Consider the following 21828-nt stretch of genomic DNA (forward strand, 5'->3'; position numbering starts at 1 on the left):
ATCGATGCCTTAAAATAAAATGTCTCCAACGAACCAATGCATGTACTACTGCCGCTAACTCAAGATCGTGAGTAGGGTAGTTCAACTCATGATCCTTAAGTTTTCACGACTCATAAGCTATCACTCTACCATTCTGCATCAATACTGCTCCTAATCCCTCTAGATAAGCATTTGTACAAACCAAAAAGTCACCCAAAGGATTTGGAAATGCAAGTATCGATGCACTAGTCAACTTCTCCTTAAGTGTCCTGAAGGTTGTATCACAGTGATCTGACCAGATAAACTTCTTCCCTTTCCTCTGAAGGGAAGTAATGGGGTGAGCAATCCATAAAAATTCTTGCACAAATCTGTGGTAATATCCAAACAATCCCATAAAACTGTGCACCTCACTCACATTAGTGGGTACTGACCAATCTACTATCACCTAAATCTTTGAGGGATCGACTGTGATACCCTCTCCTAAAATAACATGGCCTAAGTATCTGACCTCTGTTTGGAAAGACTCACACTTTGCCAAGTTGGCGTATAGCTGATTCTCCCTAAGCCACTGCAAGACCTGCCTAACATGATCCTCATGCTCCTCCATTGATCGGGAATAAATCAAAAATATCATCCAAGAAGACCAATACAAACCTATCCAAATAGGTCCTAAACACACCATTCATCAAGCTCATGAAAATTGATGGTGCATTCGTAAGACCGAACGACACAACTGTAAACTCATAGTGTCCATATTTGGTACGAAATGTTGTACGGTGTATATCTGCCTCATGGATCCTCAACTGGTGATATTCGGACTTAAGGTCAATTTTAGAAAAGACCTTTGCATCCTTAATCTGGTCAAATAAATAATCTATCTGAGGCAAAGGATATCGGTTCTTCACCGTCACCTTATTCAGCTGTCTATAGTCAATGCATAATTAGAGAGAACCATCCTTCTTCACAAACAACACCGGCGTACCCCATGGAGATACGCTAGGATGGATGAACCCCTTCTCTAACAACTCCTCAAGCTGAACTCTCAACTCCTGGGTGGTCATCCTATAAGGAGACCTACAGATAGACTAGGCCCCTGGTAATAGATCAATCTTGAAATCTATGTCTCGCTGAGGGGGCATACCTGGAATCTCACTAGGGAAAACATTTGCAAACTCCTGAAGGATAGGATGCTGCAGTAACAACTCCTCTGTACTAACCTCCTCATCTACATCCCTCAACCTGACTGCAAATAACTAACAACCCTTCCGTGCACACCTCTTCATTTGCATGGCAGAAATCATGCGAAGAGAAATAGGTCTATGAATGCCTACAATCTCTACACTCCTTTCGCTATCATCTACACAATGCACCCTCTTACTCCTGCAATCTATATGTGCCTGATGTGATCCCAACCAATCCATACCAAGAACTACATCATAAGATCTCAAGGGCATGATACACAAATCCACTGAGGTATGAAGGTCTCCCAAAACTAGAGGACAACTATGCACAAGGGAGTCCACCACTGCCTTGGACCCCATAGCTAGCTCTACCTGCCACCTATCGTCCTGCTTTGTCATAGAAAGCCCGCATCTCTCTACTAAATAAGGAGTAACAAAAGAGTTTGAAGCTCCTGAATCAAACAAAACAGAGCAAAGAATACCACCTATCACACCTGATGTCTCAACCACGGTGGCCTGGTGCTTAGTCTGATGGTTATCAATCATCGTGAACACTCTATGAGTCCTGCTTGAATCTCCCATAGTGGGCTCTACTAGAGCTTCCCTCTGCTGACCCGAAGTCTGTGATGTGCACTGAGGACAATGAATGGCTCTATGGCCCTGTTGTCCACAAGAAAAACATCCTCTCCTATCCTGAACTCTACTCCCGGTAGTAGCACTCGATTGCTAGACACCGCCTCTACTAGAGGCTAGCTGTGAACTCTAAGCTGGTTGTGTAGGAGCGAGTCTCCTATAACGTTGCTGACAGCTACGGCTTCTGTCAGTCGAAAACCTAGCCCCTCTTGCAAAACTCTGACCCGACAGTTGTACCGGTTACTGGGGCACTGGCTACTTGTCCTCTTGTAGTACCCCCTGCACTCAAGGAGTGATTCTCCTCGGCGATCCTCGCCTTCTTTGTGGTGGCCTGTAAAGTCTTAGGTTCGTGCATGTGAACCTCTCTACAAATATAATCCTTGAGACCCCGCACAAAGTGCTGCACAAGCGTAGTCTCATATGCCACTATGTCTGCATACTGTCTGACCTCAAAGAATATCCGTTCATACTCATCAACTGACATCCTGCCCTGTCTCAGATTATGGAACTCATTTTCCTTACGCCGTCTCCAGTGCTCTGACAAAAATCTAGCTCGAAACCGGTCTAGGAACAACTCCCAAGAAACTGTGGTAATGTTTAGCCCTGGCTTCCTCTCCTCTATACACTACCAAGTGGAAGCGAAGTCATGCAGGTGTATGATGGCACACCTAGCCTTGGTGTTGTTTCTATATGGGTGCATAGCAAAACACCAACTCAGTTCCAATAACCATGTCTCAGCCTCCATCCCTATGCCTAAACCATCGAAAGTGGGAGGACGAGCTCTCATTAAATCCCTCATGTGGCTAGCCGCTACCTCCTCCTGATCAACCTCAACTCTCCTCCTGGGAGGTGAGTGCGAGCACTCTCTCTCTTGGTGCCCTGACTGGTGAGACTCCTTCCTAACCTCACCCTCTCTAACCTCATCCTGCCTTGGCCCTAAGAAACCAAGAAGCTCCTGTAACACTACAACCAACTAAGGTATTGCATTGCCACCAAGCTGCTCCTGACACGGATCACTGTGATGTGACCTCTCTGAAATCTCGGGGTGAGGACTCTCACGAGCCCTCATGCAACCTCCAGGACCACGACCACATCCCGTTCTAGGTCCTCTATGCCTAGCAGGCATCCTAACTGGACAAAAAGCAAGGAAAGACTATAAGCCACTAAACTAGGAGTTACAACAGGTAAGCAACAGAGACAAGGTCATTGACCAACATCTAACTAGCATAATGGGCTCACGCAAAACTAGAGTACCCAGTGTAGAACCTGGAACTCATAAGCTATGCTCTAATACCAATGTGTGGTGCCCGCCAACAACCCCAGGGAAACTAACAACAACTAGGTCCAAAAGAGTGGAATAATTTTTTTTGTTATGTTTACTAACAAGGTTATACCTAACTCAACCTAGACACTAAGTTAAGGATTTAGTTCAATAGTTAGAATACAACGATGTGTGTTTATCTATTGCTCCCTATATTATGTTACTAACATAGGTGAAGTCATTACAAGGTTTCAACGCTTCCCCAAGGTATTGATGTCACTACTAAGTCCTACACCAATTTACGGTTTAAGATCAATCCATTTAGTTTACCATTGACACAATAGTTTATTCCTATGATTCTAATGATTTAACCTTATCATGGAACATAACTACAAATGCATGTAAGCAATTTTAGTCTATATCATATGTTTTTTGAGAAAATGCTACTATTGATGCTCACTAATCAATGCATCTACCAAGGTATGCTCATTAACCTACTTATGCAATCTATATGTTCATAATGCTATGCATGCAACATTAATTTTATGGCAGCCATAACACAATTATATAAATTCACTTTTAGCTTTCAATGATGTCTAATTACTAAGTTTCAAGCATCTAACAATACCTTCAAGAATCTTGTATTACACATGCTTGACCAATCATAGTTAAGGTTCTTCATTTATTTCCATTGATCATATTATTGATCTCATAAATGTATGCTAACATCTACTTACTTTACATCCATATTCATATGAAAATATTGGAAGTGCAAGAATTAATTCAATCTATTGCTAAGAAATATCATGAAAAGGAGTAACAACATCCCTATCCCACCATATCTACACATCTACTATTTAACATTTAACTACCACATAAAGAATCGTATTGCTGATTTAACAATTTGACAAGATACATTTTAATTACAACTAACTATCCTACCTTATATTCTAATCATGACAATTCTTTCATGTTCTATAAGTTCAAATTAAGGAATATACATGATTAACAATGATAAGACATTACTAGCAAGGGTATGACATTTCCTTCTTCCTTTCTACTTACATTGATTAACTCATATTATTATTTCCATTTGAATGTACCTACTAAGTAACTCATGAATACTTATAGATTGCTTTTACATGGCATTGCAATCGTAAGTAATCACTCACTTCTTATACAACATTCTTAAATTATTAGATGACTTGAGTTTATCTACCACACGGTGTACAATACATGAATCTTCTCCAAAGGTTCAAGTCAACATGAAGAAGGCTTCAAGTCCACGTATGAAGGCAACACCAAAGAAGAGGGAAAAACCCCAATGGCAAAAAGCTCCAACCACCCGACCAATGTGGAATCTACAATGAACCACCCCTCGAGCTAGGAGATGTCGCTAGGTCCCAACTCACACATTAAGCAGGTTGACGCTTTACCTAAGGGATTGTCACTAAACAACTTCTACACACATAACCATGCATCAAACAAACAAGAGAGAACAAGAGGTTTCCAGAGGCCGATAAAACATCATAACAAGAGTACAAAAGTAAGCAAAGGACTCACATGTATGAGGGAGTTTCATCACACGCCAACCAAGAACAAGGCACTAGCCTATGGCATGCAAAGCCATCTCAACTTTGAGAGAGAGACAGAGGGAGATCAGCTTACCGTCTCCATGGTCTTCCCATGCTCAGCCTAAAACATCCTCCCTAGGATTGAGTCATGAGACACTGATAAGTTATTATCTTTTAAAATTATCTAACTACCCATACCCATTCATTAATTAGTTATCACTTGATTACAATATGGTAAACTCCCTTATGCCCAAAAGGTCTAGACTTAATGCATCCTTACAAGGAACCTTGTGAAAGTCTATCTCTCATGACCCCCAGGTGTCATAAAGGAGCCCACTCCCTCTACATGGATCCGAAACAATGGAATGAGAGGCTCTTACACAAGTGAAAATCAGACACAACGCCAACATTGGCAAACCATGACACACGCACGTACCCAAAAGACTGAACAACAACACATGCAGAAAAAAAGAGCCTCTCAACCAAGGGAACATAACGAACTCATGATGTCACTACACTAAAACACATCAACATCATGAGGTCTTCACACTCGCTACCACAATATCAACGGTATGGTTATTTCCCCCTCATGGAAAACTCACCATGAGGGCATGTCAAGATGGCAGATAAATCTCATGATACGCAAGTAAAAGAAAAATTCACATTAACCATTGGTTCATAAGCAAATGACATAAACGGCCTCCGGATGCAAAACCCAAACTGAAAAAGATTATAATTGAAAAAGGTGGACTCAATGGACAATTTGCAATTACAAAGATGACATCCATATAAAACCATTATCAGTATAAGTTATACGATATCCATTATCATTTAATATTATTAATGCTTTTGTCCAATTAAAACCATCAACTTAATATCTACCAATGACGTAAATGTATAACATATTTATCTCAGAAAATTATCATATATATATATATATATATATATATATATATATATATATATATATATATATATATATATATCTTCTGTTGTTTTAAATCCATTTTAAATAAAACAAAAACAAATTGTATTCAATGTAAAATAGAATACATTTTAATTAGTAGTAAATTGCGTTTAAAATAAAATGAATTAGAAATACTGTTTAAGTATAATAAATTACCTTTAAATAAAATATATATATTTAAAATTTAATAAATTAAATTTTAATTTAAACAAAATAAAATAAATTTTAATTAAAACAAAATAAAAAAATAAAAATAAAATGGAGGAGTTGGGGATGTTGGTTGCACCCCCTTCCCACTCTCCACCACATAGTGGTGGTGGAGGCTCAACACCCACCACCATGTGGTGGTGCTGGCAACACCAGGCTACCACGTGGCCAATTTTTTATTCTTTTTGCTCTCTTTTTTTTTTGTTTTTTTTTTGGTGTTTTAAATTCTTTTAAAATGAAAATCATGAAGTGCAATAAAAAGGATATTTTGATATTTGCAAGGAACAACTGAATATGGTTTATGGTATCCTAAAGACGATGACTTTACTTTATGTGCATATACAGATGCAGATTGGGAAGGTGATGTTGATGATCGAAAGAGCACATCCGGTGGAGCATTCTTCCTTGGGAAGAAGCTGGTTTCATGGATCAGTAATAAGCAGTCATGCATTTCTTTATCTACTGCTAAAGTTGAATATGCTGCAGCTACAACCAATTGTACTCAAGTTCTATGGATGAAGCAGATATTGAAGGATATACAAGTGAGTTGTAATGATCCAAGAGTTATTCATTGTGATAACTCTGCAGATATTGAGATTTTAATAATTTTAGGATCACAAAATTACTAATGAGGTCGTAACTAGTATCAAGAAAACACTCAACACAGTCAAACAAATGCCGGAATTTAAATATACTAAATAATAAATCAGTTAGTACTCAAGCAACTCAAATAAAATAACTGAATGATCAACCAACCATGCCACATATCCTCACAAGTCATGGCGACGATGGCGACATGGCGAACTTGCCAAGACTGATAACAACGACTCGACGCCGAACCTAGACCTAGAGTGTGGGAAGGGAACCAACAACATCTCCGAACCACATATTTCCATTGGGAAGAGGCATGTTCGCCCCTCTCAAGCCAGGGGAGCTCGCACCCAGTTGCCCGGGAGGAATGAATGCCTTAGTATCCGCAACCCTGCAACCACAAAACAATACATGTGCATATATATACATACATAGTAGACAAGTGGAAGAATGTCTCAATGACACATCCCACTCGCAATGAGTGATGTGATATTGATTCCCCACACATACAGTCAAACAATAGTCATACAATGAGCAATACATCTTACATAAATCAAAACCGGGGTTAGTATGTCCATCTCATCATAAGAAATAATCAGTGAAATCCATATATGCATCAACATGACATAAATACATGTAACAATGAAACATCATCATGATATCTAATCACATAAGATCGCAACGAAGCATGAGCACAAATCCATAACATCCAAAATGACGAAACATACAATGTCTATCGATGATAATCAATGAAGCACATATAAAAGCCAAAATACATCTATGCATCATGTGAACCAAAACAAGCCTACCGAATCCATCGCACAAAATAAATGTCTAATTGAGTCTATCAAAATGGAATAAGAGTCTGCTCAAGTGTGGGCATCACATCGTATTTGACCATAAAAGAGAGGGCATTTTGAAACACCCTACCTTTTAGTCCATATAGCTTCAATTTCTTTCCTGTTGGCATGTTACATATAGAACTCGACAATCCTAAGATGAAGACTTTGATTATCCGTCTCTTTTTCCGAAAAATTATTTGCTTTTGTCAAAGAACAATGTTGTCGCAACTAGAAACTTTTGTCGAGCTTTCTAGCTTTGTCTTGCGAGAAACTTATAGATGTCGAGAAGCGAGAGCTACCTGTGGTAGTATAGTAGCTTTCGAGAAGGCTTCCTGGCTATTTGGACCTAGTTCGAGAACTAGGTGGTGGGTGTGGTAGTACTGTTGCTGGATCATAAACATCAGACTTTGGATTAGATGGGGGTAGATAACGAGAAGCTTAGATGGCTATGGGTTTTCTTGCTTTCTTTTTTATGGTTATAGGTCTAGATCTTAGGCTGGTCCTGGAACTACTATCTCTACCTCTGATGCTACTAGTGTACCTGGAACTACTTCTGCCCACACTTGAGCAGACTCTTATTCCATTTTTATAGACTCGATTAGACATTTATTTTGTGTGATGGATTCTGTAGACTTGTTTGGATTCACATGATGCATAGATGTATTTTGGCTTTTATATGTGCTTCATTGATGATCATCGATAGACATTGTATGTTTCGTGATTTTGGATATTATGGATTCGTGCTCATGGTTCGTTGCGATCTTATGTGATTAGATATCATGATGATGTTTCATTGTTACATGTATTTATGTCATGTTGATGGATATATGGATTTCACTGATTATTGCTTATGATGAGATGGACATACTAACCCCGATTTTGATTTATGTAAGATGTATTGCTCATTGTATGACTATTGTTTGAATGTATGTGTGGGGAATCAACGTCACATCACTCATTGCAAGTGTGATGTGTCGTTGCGACACTCCTCCACTTGTCTGCTGTGTATGCATATATATGCACATGTATCGTTTTGTGGTTGCAGGGTTGCAGATACTAAGGCATTCATTCCTTCCGGGCAACTGGGTGCGAGCTCCCCTAGCTTGACAGGTGCGAGCGTGCCTCTTCCCAATGGCAATAGATGTTGGTGGTTCCCTTCCCGCACTCTAGGTCTAGGTTCGGCATCGAGTCCTTGTTATCAATCTTGGCAAGTTCACCATGTTGCCATCGTCGTCATGACTTGTGAGTATATGTGGCATGGTTGCTTGATCATTCAGTTATTTTATTTGAGTTGCTTAAGTAGTGACTAATTTATTATTTAGTATATTTAAATTCCGGCATTTGTTTGACTGTGTTGAGTGTTTGCTTGATACTAGTTATGGCCTCATTAGTAATTTTGTGATCCTAAAATTATTAAAATCTCAATATCTGCAAAGTTATCACAATGAATAACTCCCGGATCATTACAACTCACTTGTATATCCTTCAATATCTGCTTCATCCATAGAACTTGAGTACAATTGGTTGCAACTGCAACATATTCAGCTTCAGCAGTAGATAAAGAAATGCATGACTGCTTATTACTGATCCATGAAACTAGCTTCTTCCCAAGGAAGAATGCTCCACCGGATGTGCTCTTCCGGTCATCAACATCACCTTCCCAATCTGCATCTGTATATGCACATAAAGTAAAGTCATCATCTTTAGGGTACCATAAACCATATTCAGTTGTTCCTTGCAAATACCGGAATATCCTTTTTATTGCACTTTCATGATTTTCTCTTGGATTACTTTGAAATCTTGATACAATACTAACCGCATTCATTATATCCGGTCTAGTTTGAGTTAAATATAGAAAACCACCAATCATGGATTTATATCTTGTAGAATTTACTGGAGGGGATACATCCTTAATTGATAATTTTTCACTTGTAACCATAGGAGTACTCACTGGTTTAGAATTTTCCATACCAAATTTAAACACAAAAATAGTAAATAATTAAAAATCGTTAAATTTTAATAACTTTTAAAATAACAAAATTACTAATGAGGCCATAACTAGTATCAAGTAACCACTCAAACACAATCAATCAAATGCTAAAATTAAATATGCAAAATAAATAAATCAATCACCATTCAGAGAACTTAAATAAAATAACTGAATAATCAACTAACCATGCCACATACTCACAAGTCATGACGACGATGATGACATGGTGAATTTGCCAAGACTGATGACAAGGACTCGACATCAAACCTAGACCTAGAGTGCGGAAAGGGAACTAACTACATCTCCGAACCACATATTATCATTGGGAAGAGGCATGCTCACACCTATCAAGCTAGGGGACTCACACCCGGTTGCCCAGGAGGAATGAATGCCTTTGTACTGGCAACCCGCAACAACATGAGATACATGTGCATACACCATATATACATACACAACAAACAAGGGGTAGAATATCATAACGACACATGGCGCTCACAATGAGTGATGTGTTGTCGATTCTCCCCGCAGACAATCACACAATAGACAACCAGTAATACATGCAATCATCACATCATGATTAAATCATCTAGGGGTTAGTATTTCCATCACATGATAAATAAGATCAGTACCTCTATCAAAATACATGATAATCCAAAATACTAACATTATCTATGCATCAAATTACGACATAAGAGCATAAAGAAATCAGATTGGTTTATGTGAACACTAAAGAATAGATAGCAGACATCTTCACTAAACCTTTGTCTCGGGAATCATTCAAATATTTGAGAGACAGATTGGGGGTTTCTACCCCTCCAGTAGAGACTTAATTGATGCAGTTGTACATCAGTCCAATATGCATTATCAGAGATATCTTTTGCTCTGGATTGATGAAATAATGCTATTATTCAGGGGGTGTAGTCAGCCTTGAGATTTAGAGTTTTTTTATTCTGTTTCATTCTTTGACATTGCTGTCAAAGGGGGAGGAATATATGTGAAAAAACATTGCTATTTATTTTTCAGACTCATTGTACTCCTTAGGGGGAGTTTGACGGTATTTGGCTTTTTGATTTAGATTTGGTTCAGAACTTCATTGCTATATCATTTTATGGGATATTGTTGGCGGTCTTCCATTGGGAGAGACTTGTTTGGCACTTCTTGGCACTTGGATGTTTTTCACATCTAGTGTTGTCATCAATGCCAAAGGGGGAGATTGTTGGCCATACGATGGAATTGATTATATGTTGCATTGATGTTTTGTCATTGATGTCAACACTAGTTGTTATGGTTGTTTACAGACTTCCAATAGAAGGATTGGATTGGGAAGATAATCAGTTGATTGTCACCGGTATGATCTGGATGATGGAATAAGTTTGTATGGATGGTTCATATGCTTTTGAAGTATGTTTTAGTCAGTTGGTATTGACTTGATGATCAGATGCTATCTCATGTTCTAGTAAGCCTGCTTTATTGGTCCGGTAAGGGTTTCACTGACAGAGATTTATTGAAGAACGTTGATGTAATGCATAAGTGGTGTTGGTGCAGCATCTAGAAGGGATTCAAGATGATGATGGTGATTGTGTTCGTGCCTTGATTGATTGGTGTCATTGCTTTGGCATGTGTGGATCTAATTTAGGTTCGATGCTATCTAGGTTATGGATCGGTTTTCATGTAACGTGTTGGTGGATCCTCTAATGTGCTTCTGGGATGTTTTATTGATTGGATGATGTTTATTTGGCCTCAAGCCGACATGCTTTATGATTTTATTTCAGGATTATGTAATGGATCTATTGTATTATCATTTGGGTGGCCAATCTAATTGGTTAGGTCCTGGGTTCGTATAAATATATGTAAGATCTCATTGTAGATCATGGCAAGGAGCGAATAATGTAATAATCATTTGTGCAGAGGATTTTGTCGATCATAGGTGATTGAGTTGGGTTTATGTAAGAGGTTTTAGACCTCTGGTATTGAGCTTAACCGAAGTTGTAACTTGGCATGTTTGATGCTATCACTGAGAGTTATTTTCTCTGGATTGTTGTCCAAATATTTTGAGGTGGTTTACATCTCTATAGTCAGTGAGACTCCATTGTGATGAGCAATACACTCTAGGTAGTGTGTCTTCCTGCATGTGCAGACCCCTATTGTAATCATATACTTGCTACATGAGTATCATCTAACTGTGGGTAGGGTTTCCCACCGTGGTTTTCCCTTTCCGGGTTTTCCACGTACAAATCATGGTGTTATGTGTTATGGTTGCATGGTATTGATTCTCGATTTTTTAATTATGCTTTAATGCTTTATCAATTATTCCGGTATAAGATTTTAAGTGCTTTAATTCTCATAATCTGTTAACAACTGATTCACCCCCGCCCCCATCTCATTTGTTCACCGGTTATCCTAACAAATGTATGAACATGCCCAAGGAAGGGTGGATTGGATGTGAAATGTCTATTTGGGGTCCATATTAAGATGTTTTGAGTGTCCATACAAATTTTTAGTAAGTTTGGAGTTAAGGTACAAAAGTTGTCAATCTTGGCGTAAAAGTTGTCAAGCACAAAATGTATTGTAAAGTTGTTACAAATGGGGTTGTAATCGAACATGGGCAGATGCAACTGTCAAAGGGATTTGTAAAGGCTATAAAAAGTTTGTTTGGCTGAGTAAGAGAGAGTGGTGGTTGAGTCGGAGGAAGTTTGTAAAGGCATCTATCCATAATGCCTTTGATTGCCACTATGGTTCCTACAGGGTTGATGGAGAGTCAAGCATTCTTTCATTAGTTGGAATGCATGAGATGATGGTAGAAGGAGTAAGGAAGAAAGAATGTGAGTATAGACCATTGTAGATGTGTTTGTAAGTCTATACAATGAATAAGGAAATCGTTTATTGCAATCTTTTGACCATTCACATGTTGACAGTCATGTTTACTTCTTGTTTCAATGAAAGTTTCATGTGTTATTGGGTTAGGTGGAGATTGAAGCCTATTTGGAATGATAAGTGCAGTGAATTAACTTTGTTTGGGATGTGATTTAGATGCATATTATGATGATGACTGATTTCTTTATTTTTAACCATTCAAAATTCATGATATTTTGGATTCTGATAATGTATTATATGTTCTTTAATATGGAATTGATTTGGGAGCAAATGGTTTTGTATTGGGAGAGTTATTTGATGCACTAAGTGGACTGTAACATAGTTTCTTCTTGTTCTAGGATAGTCAAAAATAGTTCCAGAACAGAGGGCATAAATTTTTATTGCACCAAGTTCGATGAGACTTGAACATAAATGAAGTTTATTCATCATACTTCAATAATCAGAATATCATCATTAATGATCTTATAATATAGGTTACTGTCGGCATTACCTTTTATAAAATCAAGCTTCAAAAGATACTTATCCAACCTTTCATACCAAACTCTAGGAGCCTGTTTTAATCCATACAGGGCTTTCATTAATCTGCAAACCATATTTTTGTCATCTATTAGTAAAAATCCACCAGGTTGTTCAATAAACACTTCCTCTTCAAGTTCTCCATTCATAAATGCACACTTAACATCCATCTGATAGACCTTGTAGTTCTTATAGGCTGCATAAGCAATAAATAATCTAACAACTTCAATTCTAGCTACCGGTGCAAAAGTTTCACCATAATCAATTCCTTCCTTCTACGAATGTCCTTTGAAGACCAATCTAGCCTTGTTTCTTACAAATTGTCCATCCTCATTCAGTTTGTTTCTAAAAACCCATTTAGTTCCAATAACATTCTTATTTTTAGGTCGGGGAACCAAAGTCCAAGTATTGTTCTTTTTTATCTGATCTAAATCATCTTCCATAGCTTTCATCCAACATTCATCTTTACAAGCTTCAATTGTTGAACCTGTTACCCCGACATCATCAAAAAACTCAACTGTAACTGAAGAGTAGCACGAAGAACCTGAAAATTAAAAAACACCAAGGTATGTAAGGCTAAATCATTTTGAAAATCAGATTATTGGAGTAAAAAACAAGGGAGTTATGACAAGGAGAAGATTGGCAAATAAAGAGGTATGTTTCATTTCTCAGATTGAACGATATATATTAATGTAATATGAATATATATCAATCTGAAGAATTCTTAATATCAATATTAATAATGAGATGCTTCAATACAATGAGATTGCAATGCAGATCAGAACTATATATATAATGCTGCCGATATATCCTTGATCCAACGATTCCAAAATATATATATTGTTGAGACTTGTTTAGCACTTATTGATTTCGGTACCTCCCAAGTCATATTGGATTGAATATAAATATTAATGAGTGGTTACACGGACATAGTCCACACAGAGACATGTCTCTACGTAGACATGTCTGTCCACTGAACACAAACTAATGTTAATCAATGTGTGTTGGTTGTTAATTATCATCGATACTAATATCGATTCATATTGTAATTTTAACCAAGGTATATATATATATATATATATATATATATATATATATATATATATATATATATATATATATATATATCATAGTATGCTATCATTGATAGCATAGTTTGATATCGATATCAACAATGTGGATATCGATGTATGTCTAAATTAATATCAACAATGTGATTAGTATTAACAACATGATTAACATTAATGATATGAACAAAATTAACAACATGATTAATATCATTAACATGATTAATAATAGTTATATTTCAATCATGTATATGATAACCAATAATCATAGCAGAATATAGAAGAAGGACAGAGATCAAATGCTCAAGGCCGGTAGGCCACTTATGCATTTGATTTCATCGATAGGAATAATCCGATCGAAGCTACAATTCATTAACATTTCGTACTATCTTCTTGCAATGTTTCGGGAGGTCGAAGTTGATGATGAATCATGCCACTCACAACAACTCGTTTGTCTTGGAATATCAGCAGAGACTCTTCTTATACTTCATGAGATTTTCAGTGCCCCTTCAAATAGCATGATGATGATGGTGTCTTTCAGTGCCCCCTCATATTGTTCTTCATACTTGGTGTCACTTGTGATAACTTGTAGTTCTTCGTTCAACATCTCTATATGATTGTCTTCCTCTCCAAGGATGCTTGAAATAACATGAACAAGTATTCCTCCTCTTGTAATACATGTGAATCACTCTCTTGATTGCCAAATCAACAACTTGATCATTACTTGTCACTACTCCTTTCGCTTGGATTTTCTCAATTGTTCCCTCACCTCCAGATGATGTAGCAATGCCTTGTTCATGTGTTCTTCTAAATTCATCAACTGAAAGGTATGCACTCCAAGATTTATCTATGATACACTCGTCCTTTCATAGGATCAACAATCCAAACTGGCATCCAACTTGATTGATAGTTTCTTTGCACAATAGAAAGTGAAGTCAAAGTGGGGTGCATTGTGAATCCTGCACCACAATGGTAGCAATATTCTTTCTAAGTGTAGTTCACCTTTGAGACCAAGGTGATTTTCGATCATCCCTATGAATCTTGGAAAAGGATCATTACTTTCTGTGACACTAAAATTGTCTGATTTCACTTCTTATCCTCTTGAACAAAATCCCCTCTTATGTTAAACTTCGTGATCATATAAGGTGACTCCAAGGTTCCAAATGTCAGGTCTTGATGTTATACATGGATAGACTCAATGATTGTGATGTGATTTGTTGGAATCACAAGGGGGACTTACATTTTGCATGAACTCTTGCTTGAATGCAGCTAGAACGTGGAAATTTACTTGACTTCAAAACAAAAGGCAAAAGAGATAGGGCTTAGGGAGATCTAATATATTCCTAAGATCAATGATAGCAAGGCATGATGTTTGGACTGACATATTCCTTAAATTGGGCTTCGCTTCACCATGCTAGGAGCAACTTTGCAAAACTAGTGCAATCTTCTAAGGATGAGAAAGGTTTTCAAATCATGAATACTCATGCAAATACCCATACACAACACAACTTGAATAAGTATCCACAATTGAACAAAGCACAAGTGTGAGGTTCAGGCTAACTTTGCACTATAGCATACAATAAAAAAACTACAAAAAGTATGAACCAAGGAATTATCAACATCCATACATTTCTCCTTTGCAATAAATGAACTTTATCTAAACCATGAGAAGTAAGCAAGAAACCATGCAACAATAAGAAATAACACCATGATCCACTATAACTTAAATGGAATCAAGTATTTATTCCAATTTCCAACAAATCTTTGCAACAACTTCGAGTTTTCCTCCTACTCTACTTCTACTCTCTAACTACTAGCTATTCTCTATTAACCTTTACAAATGAGAAAAACTGAGCCTTATATAGATATCTCTTTACAATGAGTGGCTCAGATTGATTCACAATCAATGGCCGAGATTACAAGATGAAAACCCTAATTAGGGTTTGTTACAACAAACTCCTTTTCGCCCAATGAGAATATTACATTTGATTTGGCACATGTTTCATATCAGATGTGAACCAATAGAAAATGAGGTTAGGCATCTTGAATTTTGTGCCTCCATTGAATGAGTCAGGTACATTACATCTGGACACGTTGACGTGGAATCCTTTGATTGGTCGGTGATGACAAGGATGCCACCTCAATTTGCACTACAAAATTGATACCTCATCACATGCGTGTAGTTGAGCAATATTTCTTGATACTCAACATCTCTAATCTTGGTGTGATGATGATGGCACTTTCACAATCAAGTCGACCCTCTAGCTTTGATTGTTTATGCATTGCTTAAGAAAATCCTTTTATCTTCTAAGATGTTGAGAGCCTCATCTTGTTGCAATTGTTTAGCTTAAGCTGTGAATTCTGTCATCTTGTTTGTATGAATTTCTAATGTTTTTCACTTGATGCTAGCTCCGATTTGACCACTTGGTGCTAACCACATTGATAGCCGTTGATGAAGTCCTTTTACCCCATCCTTGTGCATCTCTTCATATACATGTGCAATCAGACCTGCAAAAGAAATAAACTTGAATCAAAACACTACAAATCAAAGAAGCAAATTTAAAATTGATCACAAAATCAAGTGTGACATGTATGTTACATTAGGTCTAGGTTCAAATTAAACTTCACACACTTCATCTCATGCTCTCAAATACATTACATCATGCTTGAGTTGACCCCCTTGCTTGGGCCCATTTTCAAGCCCCATTTGCACAATTCTATCTTTGTAAGCAAGCTTGAATGTAACACACTTTTCATGCTAGTTTGCACACAGTGCCTTGATCTTGTCAGGGCACATTTTACACCTCCGTTTGCACAAGTTGATGAGTTGCTGGGTCGCAAAATGAGCATGCAATTGCACAAGTTCCCCTTGGTGACCGCATTCTTCATGTTTATTTATAGAAGGGATGGTGCAATTTCTATCTTCAATTGCACAAATGCTTAAGCAAGGGCACAAATTGACCCCTCATTTGCACAACATGTCTTGATTTTCAAGTCTTCCATTCATACAAAATGTTAAGTGTTTATCCTTCTTACTTCATGCTAGGTGTATGTTGGGTGGATTGAACCTAAATTGCACAAACAAGAAGGTGCACTTTGGAGGGTCAATTACACAAAATGAGGGCACATTTTAACCATGCATTTGCACAACTTGGGTGCAAAATAGGGGTTTGTTTGCACAAAATGATCACTATATCTTCCTTTAATTGCATAAATCATTCATTTAAATTTCCATATTGATGTTGCCTTTGCTCAAAGCCTGTCTTTCTTGGGCGCATTTTTTGCTTCATTCACATATATTTGTTGCATAGGGCAAGGTCCTTGGTTGGAGCAAAATCTTCACTTAGCCAAATTTTGTCTTCGCACCTGAATTCTTCAATCTTGATCCCTTACTAGGATTGCTTTAGATTATGTGATTCTTGCCTCTCTAGCATGGGTGCACTTTTAGGGTCCATTCACACAACTTTTGTCTTGCCTACCAAGACACAAAGATGGTATTTGGTTGACCAAGACCCAAAGCACACTTTATATGGTCATTTATTCACATGAGAAAGTTAAAGGCGTTGTCAGATGCTCTCAAAGGGAGAGTGCAATTCCTAGGTCTAGTTGCATCAATTGCTCTTGGTGAGCAAGCTAGGATCAGGACCATGACTTAAGCAAAATTTTGACTTAGTCAAATTTTTCTTCTTCAAACTTCCATGAGTCCATTGCCTTAATTATTCACTATTTGGATGTATTTCATTATTGGAAGGCAATTTTGTAAGCCTAAGGTCACACTCCCTATGGCGCAACATCTAGCTTGGTTTTGCACAAAATGTCAAATGACATGCTCACAGACAATCTTGTTTGTTAAGCTATCAATGATCATTGGGTTAATTGATTTCATCTAGACACACTGACCACTACAAACCTTAGTAATTAACCTCTGTATTGCATGTTGACAACCTGAGCTAACTGTTAGGGGTAAAAGCATATGTTAGTAAGAATAATAGTTATAAGTGTGTTATGTTATGTTTATGTTGTTGCCGAGAGGTTCCCGTCGGTTAGTTGGGAGTTGGTGACGGTTGGCATCTTGACCAACCGTCGGCTCTATATATTGTTTGGTTGGAACCTAGGCAGGGGGATTATGTATGGAGAATTTTGGACACTGGAATAAAGATATAACTTTTCTGGTCTAAATATTATCATTGTCATTTATGTTATGATGTACAATTGTTCTGGTTCATGAATACTTTGTATGTGCGGGAAATACTGTGTTATCTGATTATTCACCAACTATACATTTAGGACTAAACATTTTGGCGTCGTTGCCTGAACGAACCTGGAGATAACTATGGCGGCAAGCGGAAGCAATTAATGGGCCAGCCATTTAACCAACAATTAATTATCGTGGACAGCGACACGCATGAAGAGAGTACCACGGAAGAGGAACGAGAGGAGCAGTTGACAACAGACTTGGTGGAGTTGTGGGACGTGTCGGTCACGCAGTACGTGCAACGAGATGCTCAGGAGAGAGTCGTCTCGGAAGGCACGGTACGTGGTGAACTCACCGTCAGCACCCCTGTCTTTGACCTGCTCAAAAGTATTCCAAGGTTACTCGCCAAAAATCTGATTGCACTCCAAGGCTGAAGGGAGGAGATGGCAAAGGAACTTCGGTGGCAACAAGTCCTCCGACGGTACGAGGAGCGGGGTAGTAGGGAGGAAGAGGAGAGGGAGGCTAGTCGGCGCCGTACCTCTGGCACTTGATGCCCCTACGACCAAACAAAACCAAACGTACCACTACCACCGAAGGAGTAAACGAGGGAACTGTACGAAGATCTCTCCGCATAAAAGAACAGGTTGACAGGAGATGGCGACTAAGAGAGGTTTCCGACTCGAGGAGTCCAGAGAAACACAGCAGAAGTCGGAGTGTGAGTCAAAGTCGTAGTCAGGAGAGGCAAAAACCGTGTACATGGAAGGAGTTGGCCGAGGTCGCCAGGAACCTGCCACTTCCAGACGTAGCGGAGGAAGATCTCGCTGACCAGGCCCCACACTCGACATCAAGTGAAGAAGACTCCAGAGCCGAATCACAAAGCACCCAATCGGAATTTTCCGAACAAGGAGAGGAGGCAGTACGAGACCTGCACGAGGAGATCACCACTATTTTTGAAGCAACGTTGTCTGGCATTAAAAATTTGTCCTTGTCAGAGGGCATCAAAATAGGAAGATCGGATCCGGAAACACCGAGGAGGGACTATAGAAGCGAAGGTGACCAAAGCCCGGTTGGCAGGGGCTCGACTAGACCAGGAGCGTATAGTACCTCCCGGACACATAGTACCTTTTCCGGCATATAACCATTTTCAAGCACTGCATAAAACCGTACAAAAAGGAACGATGGCACACACCGCGGAGAAGCAGAAACTCCTAAAATTCATGGGCGACGAGTCAGAAGACCCCGTATGACATTGCAAGACATGCGTCACCATCTGGGAAGCAAATGGCTAGGATAACCGAGACTACTGGGTGAAGGCATTTCCGGCCACTCTACGAGGAATAGCTATTGACGGGTACACAGACCTCAATGCTCAGCATAAAACGTCCTAGAGCAATCTGAAGAAGGCCTTCGAGGAAGAATTCAAACTCCTACGGGATGACAACGAAATTGTGGCAGAAATTTACAACACCAAACAAGAAAAAAATGAAAGTGTGCGCGCATATAACAGAAGGTTGAGGGAACTACTTAACAAAATGGAGAATCAACTGATAGATGGCCTCAAGAAGCGGTGGTTCGTGGAAGTATTGGTACCATCCTTGAGAAGGACAATGAAAGTGGTCCCTTCGCCATCATACGATGAAGCTTTCAACCGCACCATGGACATTGAAAGTGAAAACAAGACATCCCGGGGGAAGCAACAGACTAGCGATGGTGACAACATAGACGATGACAGTGACGGGGGATCCAAAACCGTGCAAGCACTCCGAAAGGATATGATGAGGATGATGAAGGAGTTAAAAGGTGACAAAGAAAGTGGTAGGGAAGGAAGAGAACTATGGTGTACTGACTACAAGACTGAAGGACACACTAAAGGAAGTTGTACCCGTAAAGCTTTCTGTGACATCTGCCAAGTAACAGGACAATCCACTAAGGAATGCCCGTACAACTTGAAAGCACAGAGCACACAAGTGCTCTACGCCCAACCCGACCAAACCACACCACCGACAACATCGTCGAAGCCAACAACAAACTTTGATGCCTCACTTGGAGGGTACAGAAATAATCGGCGGAGTAACAACAGATCCAATAATAACACACCAAGGAGCAGAATTCAATACGATGGGAAGGGCCGACCCATGATTCAGTGCAAGAAGTGCAACGAATGGGGTCACTTTGCTCGAGAATGCCAAAATGGAGGTGATGCAGGAAGCTTGTTGTGTAGATGGTGCGCCAAGAAATCACGAGGACATAGATTGTCCAAAGCAAAAAGGGGTGAGCATGCTTGATGTGGAGGGATCAAGAGAAGACGTACTGGCAATCACAAGGTTGCAAAACAAGAAAGCCATGTACCCAGACCCTCGCACAGAAAAAGAAAGACTCCAGGAGGCAAGGGTGGATATCGAGCGGGCGATGGCTAGAGAGCGGAGGGCCTCGTAGCTGGCTGCTAATACACCAATCTGATCGAAACCAGAGAAAACTATCATCACGCAGATGTTACAAACCACAATACCCGTACAAGTGTTTGACCTTCTACAGACCATGCCACAGTTAAGGATGGCTTTGACAAATGTAACCAGGGACACTACCCTCAGTGAGGAACACCAAACGGTGGCAAAATCTGGTATGAACCCGGTGAAGGAATCCGATACGGATGCCATGAACCCTATGCTACTTGTGGTGGGCGTCGAATGGAAACCCGCAGTGGTAGAGATGGATATATTGGGACAAAAGCTTACAAACACCATTGTTGATGGTGGGTTAGGAGTCAACGTACTGCCGAAGGAAACTTGGCGAAGCCTCAGCAAGCCGACACTCTGGCCACCAACCTTCCACCTGGTTGGGGTGGATCAACACAACATCAAACCCCTTGGTACCCTCATGGCACAAAAGGTGGTAATTGAGACGCAACAATTCCTTCTGGATTTTGTAGTCATTCCACTGGAAAGGAAAGCGTATGACGCTCTTCTAGGAAGGGGGTGGCTGATCATGGCCAAAGCTAACCACAACTGGAAAAGGAATATGCTCTCAATCGAGAATGACGACCATAAGTATGTAAATGATCTAAGGAACCAGTCCGTTAGCAAAGAGCTCACGTCATCGGACTCCGACTCAGAAGATTCAAATCGATGGGAGTGGGGTTCTGAAGGAGATAGACGAGGGAAAGAGCCCGATGAGGAGGGAGTGTTGGAATTGGACGGGTGTTCCGAGGATGGAACCAGTTCACTGGCGGGACTTTTTCATTGGAAAATGGAGGACTATGAGGTCTTCCACCCGAGTGTCACATGCTGCAAATATGTGAGATAGGAGAATCAAGTGGAGGGATGGAAGAGCAATCCTTTCCTCCGGAGTACGGTAGATACCATGAGGGAATGGCAAGAATGGATGACACGCTAGCCCACCAGTTTGAACGAGATAAACCCATCAAGTACAAAGAACCAAAGAAGAAATGGAGAAAAAAGCAAGGTAAGGGGCCAACAAGAAGGAAACAAAGGAGACAGGGAAACTCTTCGGCCGCAAAAATGAACACAATAAACTGGCCAATGGCCTACAGAAGGCCAACTAGAGGGCACAATCAGGCCAAGGGGTACCTGGGTAAATTAAAGGCAAAGAAGTTAATATTGAAAAAGTCGTGTCAGATAAAAGAAGTAAGACGACTGAAAAAACAAGGGGTCTTAAAGGGTGAGGAGGAGAAATACAGGAAAAAAGCAAGTCCATCCAAGTCGGTAGATATAAAAAAATTGGAATATCAAGCAAGTACAAGCAAAAACAGTAAGGAAAAATTAAGACTACTGAAAAAGCAATTATTTTATGTTAAATTAATAAAACATGTATACCTAACCCTAACCCTGGCAAACAAAAGTGCTTATAAAAGTTTCCACGAGACCCCATTAGGCACATCGCAGGAAAGAGAGAAAGGTGAACCCGGCAGCCAGGCAGAATTGAGCAGACGGA

The 21828-nt window shown here is 39.4% G+C and overlaps 1 protein-coding gene across 1 annotated transcript; it reads right to left on the reverse strand.

Moving 5' to 3' along the window:
• Positions 1-1232: 1232 nt before the first annotated feature.
• Positions 1233-2919, reverse strand: LOC131875236 (uncharacterized). The gene is made up of 4 exons (XM_059219307.1): positions 2811-2919; positions 2508-2729; positions 2038-2357; positions 1233-1820 (listed from the first exon to the last, which is right to left on the reverse strand). The coding sequence occupies exons 1-4, from the start codon at positions 2917-2919 to the stop codon at positions 1233-1235; spliced, it is 1239 nt and encodes a 412-aa protein (XP_059075290.1).
• Between the last annotated feature and the right edge of the window lie 18909 nt (positions 2920-21828).

This window comes from Cryptomeria japonica, chromosome 4 (genome assembly GCF_030272615.1).
Source record: "Cryptomeria japonica chromosome 4, Sugi_1.0, whole genome shotgun sequence".
Taxonomy (NCBI): domain Eukaryota; kingdom Viridiplantae; phylum Streptophyta; class Pinopsida; order Cupressales; family Cupressaceae; genus Cryptomeria; species Cryptomeria japonica.

Excerpts from the sequence above, each read along its gene's own strand:
- LOC131875236 (XM_059219307.1), bottom strand. The coding sequence starts at position 2,919 with ATGCCTGCTAGGCATAGAGGACCTAGAACGGGATGTGGTCGTGGTCCT. Across the intron at positions 2,730-2,810 it reads TTCAGAGAGGTCACATCACA|GGCCAAGGCAGGATGAGGTT; the intron begins GTGATCCGTGTC and ends TTGGTTTCTTAG. Across the intron at positions 1,821-2,037 it reads GACAAGTAGCCAGTGCCCCA|GGCCATAGAGCCATTCATTG; the intron begins GTAACCGGTACA and ends TGTGGACAACAG.